The sequence below is a fragment of the Saccostrea cucullata genome, unplaced genomic scaffold (assembly GCF_032062105.1).
Source record: "Saccostrea cucullata isolate Sc308-1 unplaced genomic scaffold, CSIRO_AGI_Scuc_v1 ctg2139, whole genome shotgun sequence".
Lineage (NCBI taxonomy): Eukaryota > Metazoa > Mollusca > Bivalvia > Ostreida > Ostreidae > Saccostrea > Saccostrea cuccullata.
Window position 1 is genome coordinate 115274 of NW_026926647.1, and position 21441 is coordinate 136714.

The following is a 21441-nucleotide window of genomic DNA, read 5'->3' on the forward strand; positions in this document are numbered from 1 at the left end:
TAAGAGCTGATATCGGCCTTTCAATCACCGGCACTGGTTTCTGTAATAAATTTTTGACCCATTGTATAATAATATTATACTACGGTTAAAATTAATTCCCGAAACAAGTGCCTGTGCTTTTAATGCTGAAACCATTGTTAAAAACGGATGTCTCAAAGATCTATAAAATAAAAAAAAATGGTGTGGCATTCCACCTTAAGTAAGATGTATGCCTCATACTATTCTATATGTATGAGCCTCAAACAGTCTGATAATTTTACAAATAGAACAGTATTCGGCATATATCCATTACATAGCAGTACAAAATGCGCAGTTTATATTTAATCCCTCAAAATTATCAGAATTTTTTTTATTTACGTCAAAGGGTTTGTAGGGTATTCGAAGCAACTATTATTCATCTAAAACAACTCCAATATTAAATGTGAGCATGTCGCAATATCTTCAGAATATAATCTTTCAATTTCGGACTTGTAAAGTGGCAAAGAAGCTCTACGGTTTTTCTGGTGTCGAAGTAAATATTGTGCAGTAAACCGACAAATAACATGTGTCGCTATTGAATCGTAAACATGCAGTAGACTGTCAAGCTTTGGGCTTAATTACTTGATTGAAGAACGGGTGTGACGAAGACATCGTCACGTGTTGAAAATTGCCTTCCATGTAAGGTAGTGGTCTCGACCTGTTAAATGCAACCCAACCATGTAGAGTATATATCGGATCAAGATAATGTAATTTTCCTTTTGACAAATTTTCCTAGACAGTCACCTTAATTAATGTATAAAATATTTCTAATGTACTGTATAACAGATATCACTATTATAAACGATTTACTTATTAATTAATTACAAAGTCGGTCCATTTAGTTTCAGTTCATTTTCTTCACAACCGTTGTACATACTGAAATGAAATTTGGTGTACAGGTATATCAGAGATATGCCCCTTGGACTTAGAGAAATTCCAATTATTTACAGTTTCCCTTCATTTTCTTCGCAAAGGTTGCACATACTGTAATGAAATTGAATATACAGATTTGTCAGATGAATATCCAAGTTTAGTTCTGGTTTGGATAAGATCGCACCATTGTTGAAAAAGTTAAGCTCCATGGACTCAGAAAAATTCCAATTTTTTTCAGTTTTCGTTCATTTTCTTCACAGAGGTTGTACATACTGAAATGAAATTTAGTATACAGATTTGTCAGATGAATATCTAGGTCAAGTTCTGTTTTGAGTACGATCGCACCATTTTTGACAGAGTTATGCCCCTTGGACTTAGAAAAAATTCCAATTATTTACAGTTTTCGTTCATTTTCTTCGCAAAGATTGCACATACTGTAATGAAATTTAGTATACAGATTTGTCAGATGAATATCCAAGTTTAGTTCTGTTCTGGATAAGATCGCACCATTTTGACAGAGTTATGCCCATTGGACTTAGAAAAATTCCAATTATTTGCAGTTTTCGTTCATTTTCTTCACAGAGGTTGCACATACTGAAATGAAATATAGTATACAGATTTGTCAGATGAATATCTAGGTCAAGTTCTTTTTTTGGTACGATCGCACCATTTTTGACAGAGTTATGCCCCTTGGACTTAGAAAAATTCCAATTTCGGGGGAGGGGGCGTAAGTGTTTTACAAACATCACTTGTTTACTACATTTTAATATTTATACCCAAAGCAACAAGGTTTAATGTCCGTCAGTGAGTCAGTAGGTCAGACTGTCAGTCAATCAGTCCGCCAGTCCTGGTTTTTTGTTAGAGCTACTTCTAATTCAAAAACCGCTGCACACAAGTCGTCAAACTTTGCAGATATTTAGGAAATAATGTGTAGATTTGCATATTACCAGGAAATTCCGATTCCTTTATTTTTTCCGGGAATTTCCGCATTTTTACACTAAGATTTTTGGCCATATCTTGAATATAGAGATGAACAGTTGTCAGCGCCACTCCTTCTGAACCGCTGCACACAATTTCGTCAAACTTTGCAGATATTTAGGACACAATGTGTACATGTGTATAATGCCTGGAAATTCCGATTCCTTCATATTTCCTGGAATTTCCGAACTTTTACATTTAGATTTTGGCTATATCTTTAATATACAGAGATGAATAGTTTGTCAGCGCAACTCCTCATAAACCGCTGCACACAATTTCGTCAAACTTTGCCGATATTTAGGACACAATGTGTAGATGTGCATATTACCAGGAAATTTTCGATTTCTTTATTTTTTTCCGGGTATTTCAGCACTTATACACAATATTACCATAAACACCATTAGTATGCATCATATACATTGTACATTGTAGAATTATAAAGAATGAAGACGAAAAAAGACAAATTTGTTGGGAATCTGAACAATCTGAAATGCAGACCAGTCACGGAAATTCCCGGAATTGGAATTGCCAATGGAAGCAGACTAAAACAAAATAATTATTTTTCGGTGGGTATCAATGAATAGAACAGGTCATTCATTTGTTACAAACAGATAAATTAATAAAGAAATTTTACCACACAAATCATTCATCATATGTTGAAAGATTATAGGAGTATGATAATTGTATACATGTATTTCTATAGAATGTTTTAAAGGTACAAAGACACAGATTTAATGCTAATATTTTCTAAAATTTTCTGCATAATACCATAATTTATGGACTCATAAGACCGTATGAAAGATAAAAGAAAATCTGTATATGCATGTACAAAAAAAAAAGAATTCTTTCTATCCAAATGTTAAAAAAAGAATATTGAAGAAAAATGTCATATTTTGTTTTATTCACTATGCATGTATACGTATATGTCACCTTTTTGAAATTGTATTGGCTAAGATTTTTTTTTATTTTATTTCCTAAATAATATGAAATGGGAAAATGGAAATCACAATGCACGAAAAGTTGCAGTATTTGATGACAATGACAGTTTAATGTATTTTAAATGTAATGTTACTAATTTTGTAAGCAACTAAAATCAACGGAAGTTATAAGGGAATGTTTTAGAGAAAATTTCGAAAGAAAATATTACAGCTGCAAAAAGGTATAAAATGCTCTGAATTTACTGATGTTTTTGCAGGTTCTGGACGTAATGATTGAATTTCTGATGAGGGACGAAGCTGGATTCAAAAACTGGCTTCATGAAACTTGTGGTGCTTATAAATCGCACCAGGATAATTGCTTTCAAGGACTTCGAGAGCTGTGTATCAATATCATGAAAGACGCCTTTCCTGAATTGATGTTTTCTATTGCTACGTGCAATTTTACCGCATATATGTTCCAAATTCTTTATCCTATTGGGAAGACAATTGGTTTTAAAAGTTCAGTCATGGATATTTTTGGTGTTCCTCTTTGGCAGATCGAAGGATATTTCGTCCTATGCAAAGATCAAATGTTAAATTTTCTTACCATTTCTGCACACATTTCTTGTTGTGCATAATATTATTCCGTTCAATCTAATATACGAGGGTCATTCAAAAAAGTTCGTAGATTTTTGTCATAACTTGTAAATTTAACGTGATATTACAAACAAGTCTGTACACAAATCTTAAAAACTGATTGAAAAATTCTGAGTATCAAAGATTTAAGAAAAGAAATATGGAGTCACAGAACAGGGTAAAATTGGTTTACTAATTATACATTTTATAATGTTTATAGAAATACAATGTACTTCTAATAAATGGCGCTTAAACAAAATAAAATTGATTTTTTTTAAAAATTTAGTATTGTTTTTTTATTTCAGATTTTAAAAGGTTATGTAATCATTATGCATAGCTTCCTTTTAATGATATCGATTTCTTCAAACAGATAGTCTTGATTTAAAAACAAAATAAAGAAAAACAAAACAAAATTTCTAACATCGATGTTTTTTTTACATTTGAACATGTGTTGATCTTTAATTTTGTAAAAATATGATGAGGAGGAACATTGTGTACATATTTTTTGAATGACCCTCGTATAACCGTAAATTACTATGACTGCTATTCTCTTAAAGCCCGAGATAATAAGCACCGCCCTCAGATTTACCTGGTCTGTATCCCCCTGTCAATTAAATAAATTAAGGTCCATCATTTGGTACTTTTTTATTATTATTATTATTATTACTTGAAATTGATTGACATTTGGCTACTAGTCCCTGTGTATATCTCTTTCATCTTGTTTGACACGCTTGGCCACCATCAAATTAACTTTCGGTCTTCTGATGTTTACCGCTAAATTACCATCGCAATGAGGAAGCCATTTCGATGCAAACAATTTCAGCTTGATTATAATTAATTAATTATCTGTATTACAAATATTTCATTAAAAAATGAATTTTTATCTCATTGTATTTCAATAAAAATTAATCATGATTGTGTATATTCTTACTCGTGAAAATTGCATAGGCGAATGAAATCTTGTTTTCTGTCGTAAAAATTAAGAATGATTCTTGTTGTGAGACACGGCGAAAAATTACGATGAAAATAAAGGAGAAAATAAACTGGTAACACAATGGATAACTAAGGATGAAACAAAATAAGTATCAACTTCGCTTGGACAAGTATTAAAGAATTAAGAGTTTCTTTCTTTTCCTTTCCTTTTTATAACCGAGCATTTCTTGCTTCATGGGTTGTTACCTTCTTTCAAGGTCACAACTGTTAAAAATAGTTTTGAAAGATATGTTAGCAATAGATTAATATTTTGTTTTAAGTTGTTTAGTTCTAACCTAAATTTACTTAAAATACACACATACTTGTATGTAATTTTAACTTTACAAAACCATCGTTATCATCGCGATTTTTTCACAATAGGATACAGAATGTACATTTGCTAAAAATAGGACCACGCGACTTTTTATACAAACGGCAAGTAACTGTTACTATTTGATCATGATCGAAGCTCTAATTAATTGTTACTATATTTACGATAATTAATTATAAATAGTTTTTAAGATTTTGAAAGGGATAGACAAGGATGAGTATTTTTTTTTTACAACGAACTCAAGTCGTAACTGCTGTACATGTGACGTACAACAAACCGTAGATTTTTTTTTTTTTACAAAAGTTGGGGCTGCGAGATTTCTGCTTGTAAGTCTGAAATTACGAAATTTTACAATTATCATTAATTATTATTGATGTTTTTTATTTACGATGTCAAATTCTACTAATTTTATGATGAACAGTAGGCCACCAAGCTGTACAGGTAATACCCATGGACTTCCTGTGTATACTGTTTGTGTATAGGGATTAGCGCTTCCCAGTCTGCACGACCGTCAATGCCTCGGGGTGCCACGCATGTAAAATTTAGTCCCTCCCCTTACCTGAGAAAACCGTACGGTTAAAAATCTCGGCCTTTAAACATAACTTTCTAGTATACTATTGTGAATCAGTTAAGATCTTTTTTATTTAATATACATAATTTTATTCACAAAAAGTGAGAGGGATTGGACAGAAAGCAAAGGAATTTTTCTATGTATGTCATTCACAAAAAAATCAATTAAAATGTTTTAAGGAATGTATTTTTTAATACTTAGATCCCAAATTGTATTGTTAAAAAGAGTAATTACTCTTGATAAATTTGTATCTTAGTCCCCCAAAACGTATAACGTTAGGATAATGTACTTTGTATTTTATCAACCAAACCTATATTGTTTAAATTTTAAAAGAGGAACACCTTTTTTAAAAAGATATTTTTAAATCTTATCCCCGAAAGTGCATTATTGGCATGACTGAGAGCGCCTATGTACTTTCTGCCAAGAAAACAATCATTGGTGGGACTATATTTATGCACAACAAAGACATGGCCAACATGGAAGTCTCTGGTGACGGCCTAATACTCTAAGTCGTTTTAATTCCATGGTGTTAAAATTTCACGACATCTCACAAAGAACCAATTGCGATGGTTTTAATTTCATACATTCTGCAAGAAATGAATTCTGTATAAGCTTAATTAGCTATGATTTATCAAATTTTGGAGCTTTTCACATAATTCTGGGTAGAATCGACCCTTATGAAAATATTGACTCAATTTTGACTTAATATCACTTTATTAACATCAAAAAATAAAAACAATTCATTGTACAAATATTTTATTCATTACAGTCACCAATATATCCAAATATCATCACCGGCCCGAAAGTCATTCACTCCTTTGAACTGTGCTGGTAGCAGCGAGGTGTCATCTTTTGAGATGGTCACAGTATCCAATACACTGAAGTCACAGGACTCATATTTCATACATGTTCACAGGTGGGTGTATAGTCTTTGAAATTACCACAATTGACTAATTCTGGGACAGGCTAATACATGTATGTAAGTATAGGAATGAGAGCACCAAATCCCCGGATGAACACGTGGCTTTGTGATGGAAGGTTGAACAGAACACTGAATGGGTAGGCGTTACGCCATTGGCGGAAATCAGGTATTTAATTGTTTTCATTTTAAAGTAAAATTAATGACCTTTGAAATAAATGATGGAATGAGGGAATATTACAGAAACTATAGAATTACCAGGGAAGATTTTAGGAGTGGGGGTTGATTTTTTATGTAGCGTGTTATTTACTGCGGATCACTATAAGTTGAAAGTAACTGCAATTTTGACCTATAAATGCCATGGGACCATATTTTATTTCAGTATTTTTAGTTAGGGCTTGGAACGAAGTTTGAAATGATGCTAAGGATTTTTTTTGAAATTGTCATAGTAAAGTACTGAGAGGGCCTAAGGTTTGTATAGAGTTCTGTGGGAAAATAATTAGTGGTCTTTTCCCAAAAGAGAGGAAGTGCACAATCTTCAACTATACAATACCATCTTCCAAGGAAGACGGTAACAAGTAATAGAATTCACGATGGGTTTGATTTCGTGAAAAAATGATAAATCGCGAACATAGTGAAATTATTAATTAAAACCATCGTGATTATTTGCCAGTCTACAGTATGTGCTAACCAGCACGAAGAGGACTAAGTAAGTTGAACATGTCACAGACAGACACTACAGGTGTCATCATTGTGAATTGAATAAGGACAGACAATGGCTTAAAGAAGCTAATGTTAAAAAGTAATTTATGAATGTTCGCAAAAAAATATACAGAACTAAGATTTTTAAATTTTTAAATTCCAAGAGTGGTTATTGAAATAATTTCATGACTACTGACTAACATTTTGACTTCTGAAATTTTACAGGCTCCAGAGCCCACAGGCTTTACGTGGAAGTGGTCAAAAGCAAGTTCCTGGTGAATGAGAATGACATTGGAAAGTTATCTCCTCTGCACCAGACATATGGCCTGGAGGTGTTTCAAAGTGTTGTGAACAGCTTAGCACCCATGACAACACATTTTTTCTACCTTGCAATGTTGGCTAGATAATTTAGAATACCGGTACTAGTATTTCCTAACACTACCGAGCAAACATTTGCATGCAGTATTTGAAGTTGTTCTATTTTCATCCCATACATTCTAAATGCTGTTTATTCTTTTAATGGAACAGGTAATCAACATATCGTGTTATTCGGCGGCAACTCTACATCTTTACAAGAATGGGCAGCTTCACGAGGCTGTAACCAGAGCTGGGGAGTTGCAGTGGCAGCTTAGTTATCCCAAAGGAAAGAAAGGGAACATGCTGTTGTTGAGCCACACAAGACCCTCATAACTTATGGAAAGATACTGTAAACCAACTATTATTCGCGTCATCTTTTATTCGCGATTCGTCAGTTTGAAATTGATTGGCATAATTATCCGGGCCAGTGTTAAATGATCCAGTATAATTTGTTTAGATGTATATATACATTTATAAAGTTTATATAGATTTGATTTTTTTTTTTTTGGATATGAAATTGTCATAATTTGTTATTGTTAAGATTTTAATTACATGCAATGCTGCTGTAAACATTTCATCAATAAATTATTCATGATATATTATGTATAAAGTTTGTAAAGATTTTCGCTTTTTTTTACTGATATATGAAATATTTATCATTTGTTATTGTTAAGATTTTAATTACATGCAATGCTGCTGTGAACATTTCATCAATAAATTATTCATGATAATGTATAAAGTTTGTATAGATCTGATTTTTTAGGTCATTGATTGAAATATTTATCGTTTGTTATTGTTAAGATTTTAATTACATGCAATGTTGCTATTAATAGCGAGCGCAGCGAGCTCAATAGACTAACGTGTACGAACGGAGGAACTTCGGGTTGAATTCTGCACATTGTTCCAAGAAATTTTTATCTCACCGCGTGAAAAAATTCCAAACTCCCAATAATCCTATGCGGTGCATAGCAACATAGTGGATAGAATAGTGTTTCTAAGGAAACTTCTTACATTTAAATTGCGTACATCTTTTCACAATTAAATAAATTTAAAATCACTCAAACCACCATCACATATGCACATGGGGCTTACGTAAACAAATCTGTACCTATCTGAACTTTTGCTTACTCATGACGTCATTTCCTTCTCCCACTTTACCCGACAAACTTCCACGAAAAATGCCGATGACTTGAGTAAAAATAAAACAACAGGCACTTTTCACCTTACAGATAGAGCTGTCTAAGCACAATTAATAAATAAATTATAATAAACCATACATAGTTTTTTTTAACCCGTCTTACTTTTTTAAATTTCTCTGATCCGGTTTATTTCCTTCCGGGTCGTCTGCTTTGTTTACAAACAGTGAAGACTGGCAAGAACTTGTGAAGACTGACAATTTTCTCAAAAGAATTTTTTTTATTGGGTAACAAGTGTATAGTAGCTTATTTAAGAGTACAATAATATATTGCAGTTAAATATTTCTGTTATAAATAGAATATTTCTCTTTCTGAAATCTGCATTATTATGGAAAACAGTACCCACTTTAAAGATCAGACTGTTGATAGCAATGATTTTGACAAAATGATTTTCAACGTAAGTAATGTTCCTGGAGATGGCAACTGCTTCTTTTATTATTTAAGTCTTGCTCTCAATGGTAATTTCACAATGACAAATATTTACAGACAGACAATCTGTGAGCACATACTTAAAAACTGGGAATACTTCAGCAACAATATTGAACTTCAAGAACACACACCTTTGTCATATTTTCAGAGTATGGTTCTAGGTAATGATTATGCTTCCTCCTGTGAAATTGAAGTTGCTGCTAAATTGTTTCACTGTCAAATCAATGTCTGGCTTGAATGTAAGAATAGTGACAATGTCATATCCCATGTTCTTACAAAATTTGAAAATGACACTCTCACTCATGATCAGCCTATGCATTTACTGTTAAGGCATCAGCATTATCAGTATTTAACACCATAATCAGAAATACCATTCACGAATTTAACATCAAACAATGTTCCCAATGTTGTTCAAACAAATCAAACATGTGGTCAAATCAACACAAAAAATCAAGAAAATCACTGATTTTTGGGTCATGAGCATGAAAATGCATCAAAGGACAATTCATGTGAATTACATTTCTGCTCCAATTCTCAGAGTACAACAAATTTCAATACATATGCACAAAAAGCACAGCTAAAATCATGAAAATTGTCAGGAATAACATTTTTTCAGAACACCCCTATGCAAGTACTGAAGTAGAAAGTAACATTCAAAACAACAACATTAATGACCATTCTTATGCCCAGATGCACAATCAGCAAATAACAGAAGTCAACAATGCAAATTACATTTCTGATGAGCATACTTATGCAAGCAAAACAAATCAATTCAATCAGTGTCATTCAAGTCTGCCGGAGAGCTCCAGAATTTTTTAACATCAAGAAAATACAAACACTCAAAATTCTTTCAGCAAACATACATCCTCATCAACCATATCAAGTCTATTAAGAAATGAAACAAATCAGGGCTCTATTTCCAAAACATTACTGTCTACAGACACAGCTCAAATCGAAAGTGAAGCAACACAATTGGAGACAATGACAACAAACTCTGATAATTTGAAAGTCACACAAAATACAAGAAAAAGACATGCTCAACAAAATTTACACGGTCCTTCACCTACTTCCCAAAAACAAAACAAATGAGAAAAACATACCTTTTTATCTAAACATGAGAAAAAACTTCAAGAACGCTGCAGAAAATTTGGTTTGCTATATGAAATTCCAGCACAAAACGAAACATATCTTTAAGTTGAGAAGTAGAAAGCGAAGATTAAACTCGCAATTTCAAAACAAAATAAATACTTCTAAAATCCAAGAAAATGAAATTCCCCTCCTCCTCCTCCTCCTTCTGAAGACAACCAACATTTTGATAAGGCGATGGATTTAATAAGAGCATTTGAACTTCAACAAATGGCCTATTCTTTTGAACTTCGTACAATATGTCTTGAAAGGAGACTAGATATGAAAATGTCCACAAGCGAAATTTGTACGCGTTGTTATAGACATAAGAAAAATATAAAAATGTACTCAAAAGAAAACAATATGGACCCAGGTAAATTACCTGAGGAACTAAAAGATCTTACAAATATAGTACAACAACTAATCAGTAGAATTACTCCATGCATTAACGTCCACATGCTAAATCATGGTGGTATCGCATGATAAGGTCATTGTTTCACTTATCCCCAAGAAATCAATGAACCAGCAAAAATTTTTCCTAGATTGCCACATGAAATACAAATAATAAAAGTCAGAAAACAAGGCAAAAATGATACCTCCAAAGAATTCCGAGTCCGGCGTTTAAAAATTGAACAGTCCCTAAAATGGCGTAAGAAAAACAATCCTGCATACTCTGACATCATTATTAGTAATGAAAGGTTGCAATCAATTCCTGAAGATGGGCAATTAACAGACATTGTTACATTAGAATTCAAAGAAAATACTGTCCACAAAAATGATAAAGGTCCATCACTTGATCAGACAGACATTGAGGTTTCTCATGGATTTACACAGTCTGGTGCTCAACTACCAGATTCAAATATACAGATACGAGAAAAGGTTGAGAAAATTGTTACTGAAATAATTGGTGAAAACCAGGGGGAGGGGTTACTATGAACAGACAGGGCACCATCACCATTCCTTGGCCTACAAGAGACAACATCCCTGTATCTGAATTAACAACACAACACTTTTTTACCCTTGCCTTTCCTGATCTTTTTCCCTGTGGCTCTGGAAACTTTTTTGTCAGCAGGCCTACATGTATTACATTATCTTCTATGGGACAGTGGGATGAACATTTAATATGGTACAGTGATGGAAGGTTTGCAAAGCATCCATACTTTAAATTTGTTGTTCATAACATGATAATGAGAAAAAGGGCGCTTGAACAAAGTAGTTTCATTATTAAACAGAAACTTGGTGATCAGCAATTTACAATAACCGAGTTGAAAAAATTAATTGAAAATGGTGACACTTCAATTTGCCAAAAAATTCTCTATTTTGGGGGAAATTTAAGGGGGACATCTCAGTACTGGGAACAAAGGGGGAAAGAATTAAGAGCATTAGTGCAATATCAAAATGAAGGTGCAGGTTTGCCCTCATTTTTCACTACTGGCAGTTGTGCAGAATTTCACTTAAAACCTCTTAAACGTTTTCTTTCATTGTATGTTTCAGAGACAACTGTTCATCTGTAGATCTAACAGACAAAAATATCCTTTTCAAAACTCTTCAGGAAAATGCTCATATAGTTGCACATTATTTCGATCTTAGAACTCAGTCATACTTCAAAAATGTAATGGGACCTGTGTTTGGTGTTGACTCCTACTGGTACAGGCAAGAGTTTGCCAAATCCAGAGGTATGGTCCACTGGCACAGCCTTTGTTGGAGGTCAGATAGAGAGCTTCATTAATTAATACACAATGAATATTATGGTATGACTGCTTCTCATCCTGCTGGTAAGGATGAAAGTGGTAATCCAAACAGAAATGTGTGGCCTCCACCTGAAGGTAATGCTCCTCCTCCTCCTGAAGAAAATAACCCCCTTTTTAAACTTCTCCTGGATGTTAGTATTTCCCATGAAAGCCTTCTGGAAGATCACTTGCTTTTAACCAATAAAGACTTAATTTGCATCGTTGTTCCGATTACTGCCTACGACAATTACGACCAAATAATTCACAAAAAAGTTGTAGAACGGAGTTTCCAAAACAATTACGTTCATCACCAGCAATAGTGAAAGATTGAAATGGATCTCATCGCCTAGAAATGGAAAGAGATCATCCAGCAGGCTTGGGGTCAATTACTTTGAAATGTAATTAATTACTTTCAAATACATTGATAATTTTGTCAATTACTTGCAATTAGAATTACATTGATTTTTTCAAATGTAATTAATTACTTTCAATTACTTTGACAAATGTAATTAAATACATTTCAATTAATTCGAGTTTTATTTATATAAAAAAAATAAAGATTTTTTAAAATAAGATTTTTTCTATAGCGATCAAATTCGAAACTTTCATTCAGTGTTTTTGTTTTTGGGTATGATAGGGGTTCACACCTTGTCAAAATTAGACCTTTACCTTATAATGAGTGTGACACACTGTATAAACAAATTAAACATTATGAGACAATTGATTATTGTACAAACACAAGCCCATGCTACAGTATGGTGTATGGCAAGATCTTTTTTGTTACTTTCTCAAATCAATATTTTTGAAGAAAATAAATAATATCTATCACAATTCCATTCATTATTTTCTATTTTAAAATGAATAGAATACAGGCAAATCTGAAAGGGGATGTAGTTAGTCTAATTGCTGTAAAACAATTTAACTATCTAAACAATCATTGTTATATGCAAGTGGGAATAGGGAGAACTGAGATTTATAAAACATTGTATTAAGTAGTATAAACCCACCAGTATAAATCTATGTATCAGTATAAGACACCTTTTTAAATATAAACTTTCATTTTGAAAAAAAGTAATTGAAATGTAATTGAAACGTAATTGAAAATAGATGACCTTTTTGGAAATGTATTTAAATACATTCAATTACTTGTAATTGAAGGCTCGCTCAAATACAAATTACTTCCAATTACTTTGAAAAATGTAATTAATTACACTCAATTACAATTACTTTATTCAATTACCCCATCCCTGTCATCCAGTTCTTGTTCAGCACTCTCGCTTTCATACACAAAGCTGGAGAGCAAACGGTGATATTTCATTAATTCTTTCTAAAAGTGATCCTTCCAATCCATCAGTTGATGAAATTATTGCAACTGAAAGATATATTACAGGTTATGCCTGCAAGGGAAATGAACCCACTGGTGCTCTTTCAGATCTCTTCTCTGATATGGTTAACTGTGCAGATGAATCTTCTGGTATAACTGGTAAATTAATTTGTACTAAACTTTTAATGGACACAGTTAAAAGGGACATTTCCTCTGTTGAAGCATATTATGAGCTTTCTTCTATTCCTCTGTATAGATCCAGTCACTGCTTTCAATCAGTAAGTCTATCAGGGTGTCGGGTATTTGAACAATCTGGAATGGACACAATAACAAAGAGTACAATCATTGATAAGTACATCTCCAGAAATCAAAATGATACATGTTCACTTTATCAATATATTTGCAAAAATGGCAAAGTCCTTGTCATATCTGGGCCTACTCAGGCCAATTGGCCTTTAGATGAAAATTATTGTAAAACTTCTTATAACTTCATTGGCCAAACTGGAGAACTATTTCTGATATCAAAGATCAAAATTTGTCCTGGACAGAAAAATTTACTTCCTTTTTAGAACTTCATTCGTGCCCAAATTTTATAAAAGCAGACGTTGATAGAGCCAAGCACAAACAACTTGATGACTCCCCCCCTGAAGAAGATGTCTCTAACAATGATGTGGACCAACCTGACTGGATGGAAGCCATACGTCCAAACCCATATTTTGATGATTTGTCTGTAGATTTTCATTTTGATGATGGTGGCCCTGAACATGACTGGAGTAAAACGTCCAATGATTACCCTTCTGACTTCGGTGCAGAATGGTGGGACAACATTACCAAAGCTGCCAATATAGATCAGTCTTTAAATATACCCCAGGTGGATCTGGAGAAAATGAACAACGAGCAAAAATTAGCTTTCAATATTGTTATGAAAACACGTTTTAGTTATTCCAACAAACCGGATGATTATAAGCCCCTTCGTATGATTGTAACTGGTACAGCAGGTTCGGGAAAATCTTTTCTTATAAATTGTCTTCTAAAAGCTATACGTCATTTCTACCAATCAAATAATTCTGTTCAAGTATTGTGCCCAACAGGTAGTAGTGCTAATTTAATCTATGGAGTTACACTCCATAGTTTCTTAAAAATACCTACCCGGTTCAGAGGAGGAGAAATGAAAGCACTAGAGGGTTCTATCGGGGAAAGCCTCCAGGAGAATTTTTCTGATCTTCATGTTCTTCTAGTTGATGAAAGATCACTGATTGGTTCAACAACACTTGGTTGGGTGGAATTTCACAGTAGATGTGGCACTGGCATTTCTGATCAGAGTTGGTGAGGTATCCCAGTAGTTGTTTCCTTAGGTGATGATGTCCAACTTCCACCACTTTTAGATAACCCTGGCAGGACTTTAAAGCAGCAGTTGCATTAAATACAATTATTCGTCAAGGAGAACAAGAAAAAGAGCTTAAAGATGTCCTCTCCAATCTACACCAATATACAGTTACACCATTTCAGGCTCTATGGTTACAACAGTTTCAATGGAGCAATCTGGAAAAAAATATAAGGAGACAATATCCTTAAATTCTACAATATTCTTAAAAGACTGTCAGACAGGGGACTCTTTGTTTTTCCAACACGTAATGAAGAACGGTCGCAAAATAAATCAAAATTACTTGATGTTAACAAGTTGTTCCCGGTTGCAAAAATAACTGCTGTTGGAAAAGGTTCCCATTCTAAATCTGGTGAAAGTGAAAAGGCAGGTGGTCTTCTTCATACGCTTTACATTTGCAAGGGTTCAAAAGTCATGCTTTCAGTAAATCTGTGTGTTAAATTTTGTATTTTTAATGGTGCTATTGGCATTGTTGAAGATATTTTGTATTTCAATGAAAGGAGACCACCTGCACTTCCTGATGTTGTCGTAGTTCATATACCTAGCTATAGTGGTCCCCCATTTATATCATCTGCTCCAAAACTTGTTCCCATAGTTCCTGTGGAAAGAAAAATAGATAGTAAATGTCATTTTTGCAAACGGAAACAAATACCACTTCCATTAGGGTGGGCAAAAACTATTCACCTTTGCCAAGGAATGACAGTCGGGGAGGGCGAAGTAAATAGATACGAAATCATAAACCCCGGAACCATGCTGATATAAGTCTGGATAGTGTGCAAAGTTAAATTGAACTCAGGCCAATATTGTCAGAAAAGTAGCTTTTTAACCATATTTTACAACGATTTGTCTTTTTTTCAGTAACCATATGGCAACACCGTTTATCGATTTCCTAAACGCAAAATAATGCATCTTTATAGAGTCTACTTACATGTACGGATCAAGGATTTTTCCCAGAAGGAGTGGGGGTGGGGTGGGGTGGATGGTGGTGGTCCAGCCTAGTGAAAATATCCAAGGCAGAAATTCTTTACACCCCCCCCCAAAAAAAATAAAGAAACCCACATTTCCAAAATATGAAACGGGGTGGAGGGTTGGAAACTTCATAAGCTTCATTTATTTAACTTTTCATACCAACTGCCCAGGGGTCAGAGGAGGGGGGTGGCAAAGTCGCTTTAAGTTGCTTTAGTAAGTACATCTATTAACTCTGCGTTGGGATACCCATCTCTAAACCACAACTCCTCTTTTCTCGCTGTCAGCGAACAAAATTTTATGAGACCTTCACAGAATCTTTGTGACATTGTGCACCTCCTATTTTTCTTTTTGAGAAGACACACATTTCAGCTTTTCAATTGTGATTATAAACTTGTGCAAAGCGGTAGGGAGTACCATTTTGTGAGTTACGTGCTCTCAGTACCTTTAGTTGTTTTTATTTAACAATCATGATTTTAACCATGGATTTCAAGATTTTCCCCAAAAGGATTTGGTCCCTGTCCTACACGAGGGAAAAAAAGAATTGTACAACCTTGTGTTTATCTAAACAGGCTTTCAGGAAAATTGGACTAATAATTGCTTAAGAAATTTTTCCCTCATGGCTCCATTGGGTTATCATTTCAACCAAAATTACCTGCAGATGCTTTTTAAAGATAATTATGACTAATCACGGCTTTATTTTTCTTGAAAAGAAGTTTTTCAAAGTTTTTCCAAAATACCTCAGTATGCTTATACTAAAGTTTGAATTTCTTAGGCCCTGGACTCTAGATCAAGAGAAGATTTTTTTTTTCATTAGAAGAAAATGTAAAATCACATATTTTCGTGGGGTCAAATTTTCGAAGTTTGAGGAAAAAATATTGGTTTGTGGGGATTTGAAGTTCATGGTGTGAAAATGTTTAGTATTAATCCATATGAAATTTTACATTTTGTCATGTTCGTGGTGGTCATAAATTCGTGGGTCTTTCCATACGTCGAAAACAACGAAAATTAAACCCCCACGAAAATAAGTGATTTCACAGTATTATGAAGTCTTCACTAATTCATAGTTATAAACAACTTTAAAGAAGACATTGCTCTTCAATTGAATAAACTTGAATCCTTACACCCAATGATTCTTAAGGGCAAGTTTAGATGCCTTCAGCTCACGTAATCTAAAAATCAATTTAGCATTATACATAACATATCTTTAAAAACTGTAGGAATTATCTAAACAAATGATATACCTTATATGTAATATCTTGGAGAAAAATCTAAAAGTTTGACACATTTTTTCCCTCATACAATGTATATTATTGAGAATGCAAGTCGAAGCACAATACATTCTGATTTCTATATAGGCAATGTCGTCACTTATGATCCACATATGCAGTGCCTTTCATGTGAGTATCATATGTGTGCATTTCATGTGAGTATCATATGTGGATCATATGAGAAATATACGTATTTACAATCATATGAGAATCATATATTGCAAATCATATACAGGTGTATGTACAATTGCTCTGCAATAATAAAACAAGAAACACTTTGTGAAACAAAGTTCGCGGCAACAAAGTTCGAAAAAGCTAATTTTAGCATATAGGTCACAGTCAAGGTCACAAGGTCATTGACGTTGGTGTCATTTGAAAGAATTTAATTAGAGGAGTAAGAGTACTAAAAATGAAGTCTCTATCTCTTATGATTAAAAAAATTATGGCAAGGTTCAAAATGGTTATTTTTAGCATATATATGTCACAGGTCCAGGTCACAAGGTCATTGACCTTGGTGTCATTTGAAAGAGCTTTATAGGTGGAGTATCCATACCAAATATGAAGTCGAAGTCTCTATATTTCATGGTTCAAAAGTTATGGCAAAGGATTGAAAAAGCTATTTTTAGCAATGACCTTGGTGTCATTTGAAATCTTGAGCTTAATTAGTGGAGTATGAATATCAAATATGAAAAGTTATGACAATAGTTAAATTTGAAAAACAGACAGGACAGAAACATTATGTGCCCCCAATCTATTGATCCGTTCTCATAAAAAGCCCAACCTAAAACTATTGAAGGAGTTAACCATACAAATTATATACCCTTTTGGTAGCCATCCTTTGGCCTGTCTAAGCACCTGTCACTTAACCATTTCAAAAAATGAGGTTTTCTTTTAGAAATCCAGTTAACATATAATGCACACCCAAATAATTTTGAAAATTGCTTTATTGATTTAAGACATGTATAATATCTCTGATTATATCCATTACACATCATAAAGATATCAGCAAAATTCACTTATAATAAAACATAAAATACCAGTAATCTCTGCACATTGAAAGACAGTGGTACAATTGAAGTTTGCTACAAACATACATATCTATACACAGGAAAACAAATTCAGAAACATAATTCAGTAATGTGAATCGGGATGTGTGTCAAAACTACCAATCTTGACAGAACATCGTATCCTGTCCACACACAGGCAAATGACAATTAATATATATATACTTAGATCATTGGCATAATACCCAGGTGCAAAGGAAAATATTTTCAAAGAATTAAAGTATTTTCATTGTATAATCAAAAGACGCCACTTATATATACTAAATGGGTAAACCCCTGACACAGGGGCCATGAAATTTACAAATCAAGTTGAGGCACTCTTGCTCATTATAACTATATACTAATTTAGTTTATTCAATACCCATGCAGGAGCAGAGAGGGAGATTTTCAAAGAATTAATGTTTTTTCACTATATAATTAATAGAGCCCCGCCCTAACACCAAAAGCCCTGACCCTGGAGCCATAAGATTCAAACTTTTGGGAGAGGCACTCTTGCCCATTATAACTATGTACTTACTTAGTTTATTTAATAAACCAGGAGCAGAATTTTATTCAATAATCATTTTTGGGAGTTGAACTATGTTCAATCTCCCATGGTCATCACGCATTTAACATGCGCAGTAATTTGTGTTGATTATATAGAGCCAAAAGCGAGGCTACTGTGTCTACCGATTTACTCCGATGATATTCAACAGAAAACATGCATAAACATCCGCCACAAATAATTCATGTCATTTTCTCCTGAATTGATCTAATTTTCATAATATGCAATGTAATAAATGTAATGATAAAGTAATCTTATTTTGAATATTAGATTTCGTTCAAATTAAAACTAAATTATAAAGAACCTCAAAAGTTTTTCCGTAATGGAACTCATTTTTAGTGTAGCGTCATACACTGAAAGAGATGCGATCGACAACTCTACATACTGACGGCAAGCGGTAAATCTATTCTTCCCGACGCCTGACGGTCCCGGATTTTTATCAATTTCTTTTTTACCGGTGCACAGAATTTATTCAAACTTTTCATGAACATTTTCTTGGTTAAAATAAATTCATTAATGCATAAAAACTTTAGGAAACATGCGTATTTATTACTAATTAAATTAGTAGTATCACCTGCCAAAAGCTGTCAATCTCGTACTCGGTTATAAATGTTAAAACCACAAACGGACACCGATTTTTTCGTAAAAACGCGATTAAAAACAACAAAATGAAGTATATTTTTTTAATAAAAGGAAAATCTCATTTACATACCAGATAATTTGTACGCACACAAACTCTCACATATACCACTGTTTTTATGTTTGGTCATTAAAAATTTGTTTTTAACTTGGTATTGCTTTTTTCTTCACAATGTTAAAAAAAGATTAAGTTCTGACGTACTCCATGCATGATGTTCGTGTAATTGAAATACAATTATATTCACTCAGAAGTTTTAGATAACAAACCTGTTAGCTCTTAAAAGGATGCTGTGTAAAAATGCACATTTTATCAACATTGATATTATTCCTGCGAAACTGAAATTTTCATAACACATGGCTAAAGGTGCCAAGGAAAAATTATAATGTAGATCACTTTTTATTCGCGAGAACTTTATTTCCGCGTAATTACGCGAGACAATGCGTTCGCGAAAATTTAATTCTCGCGTATAAAAGTATTCCATACGATTATATAGAGGAATTACAACTATTCATGAAAATTATGTCTCGCTTACAAAGAGTCAATGACAATCTCGCGAAAATAAGGTGTCGCGAAAATTTAGTGATCTACAGTATTACAAATTTGAAGACTGTGAGCAGTGAATTATATAAATGATCAAGTGCCTCTAATATGAATATAATGGCAGTGTCCATGTTTTGCAAGGGGAAACCCAAAATATGTCCCAGATAGCATGACTATGTTGGGCCAACATTTGTAAAAGGTTGTATGGTTGGCGTTGGGGGAACAACGTTGGGCCAACGTTGGACCAATGTTACCAAATCAACCTTCTTGACCATGACAGAATTCCTATGTTGGCCCAACGTTGGTCCAACGTAAGCAACTTCCATTCACTTTAGTTCCCAAGGAAGGAAGGATCCTGGTGTTGGTCCAACGTTGGACCAATGTTTATAATACACCCTTAAAGAAAAGTGTATTTACAAGTTGGTAGTAATATGTTGGCCCAACGTTGGCCCATTGTTAGTAATACACCCTTAAAGAAAATGTCTTATCAAGTTGGTAGTATTATGTTGGCCCAACGTTGGCCCATTGTTTGTAATACACCCTTTAAGAAAGTGCCTTATCAAGTTCAAGTAGTATGTTGGCCCAACGTTGGCCCAATGTTTCTAATACACCCTTAAAGAAAATGTCTTATCAAGTTGATAATATTATGTTTGTCCAACGTTGGCTCATTGTTTCTAATACACCCTTAAAGAACGTGTCCTATCAAGTTGGTAGTAGTATGTTGGCTCAACATTGGCACAATGTTTGTAATACACACAAGTGTTATTTTGTTTAGGTGTTTAAAAGATGGGATATTTATATAGGGCCAACGTAGGCCCAATTATTATACTGCCAATTAATTGATGGTGTCAATTTTATAATAAGCTGCTGAGCTTTACGTTGGGACAACGTTGGCACATTCTGAAATAATTAAGAGGACTTTCTATGTCCATGCTTATCATTGGATGACTGCTCTTGTTTAGATATGATATTTTCAACATTTTAACTTTGCACGTAAGTGATCACAGCACCAAAGAGTGTTTTATTCTATTTTTTGAATTGTGTTTATGCTTAATTTTATTTGTAATAAACCAGATAGCAGAACATCGTTAGCCCAATCTTACATTATGGTTGTATTATCTATGTTGGGTTACCTTTATTGGGCCAACAATGGCCCAACATGGAATATCGATAGCTGGTTATGTATAATGGTGCGCTAATGTTGGGCTAACTGTTCGCATTATATCATAAAATTATTATCATGAGAGAAAATATTTGTTTGGGGATTGGCATCGGCCCAACTTTGGCCCAATATACCATGAATCTGACTGAGCATCATGGGTAGACAACAACCGGCCGGGCTACTTGTAATATCCGCGCCATTTTTAATCTGACACGAGCGAGCGTAATGAGACTGATACCTTGCATATCTGCATCCACTTTGTAAGTATTTATAATATGTTTGCCTCGGCACAGCTGAATTAACGTTTAGTTTTTAAACGATATCATGTACAAATCTGCGCAAAGCAGACACGGGGAAGTGCAGAGGCCAGGTGCTGTTGGGTCAACACTGTACCCCAGATGGCATGCTAACATTGGGCCAACGTTGGGCCAATGTTGGCAAATGACATTGACCCAATTTAAGTTTGCTCATCGGCCCAATGTTGGCCCGATATGTTGGGCCAACGTTGGCCCAGTGTAGAGTGTTATTTCTACAGATATTGGCCGAACGTTGCGCCAACATTGGCCCAATGAATGCGACATTGTTTGACAAACGTCAATTGGAACATTGGGCCGATGTTGGCAAATGACGTTGGTCCAGTGTCATTTTGCTCCTTGGCCCAATGTTGGCCCGATATTTTGGACCAACATTGGGCCAATGTGTATAAACATTCAGTTGTTACAAATCTGTATATTAACAAATCTGATCGTCTCTACAATCAAAAATAAATCTACAACCAATCCTACTTGAAAG

At 33.9% G+C, this 21441-nt stretch overlaps 1 protein-coding gene across 1 annotated transcript; it reads left to right on the forward strand.

The window, feature by feature from the left end:
* Positions 1-2305: 2305 nt before the first annotated feature.
* On the forward strand, positions 2306-3663 carry LOC134272300 (uncharacterized). The gene is made up of 2 exons (XM_062754546.1): positions 2306-2435; positions 3065-3663. Exons 1-2 carry the CDS (start codon positions 2313-2315, stop codon positions 3422-3424), a joined length of 483 nt encoding a protein of 160 aa, XP_062610530.1. The 5' UTR covers positions 2306-2312; the 3' UTR covers positions 3425-3663.
* The last annotated feature ends 17778 nt before the right edge of the window (positions 3664-21441 follow it).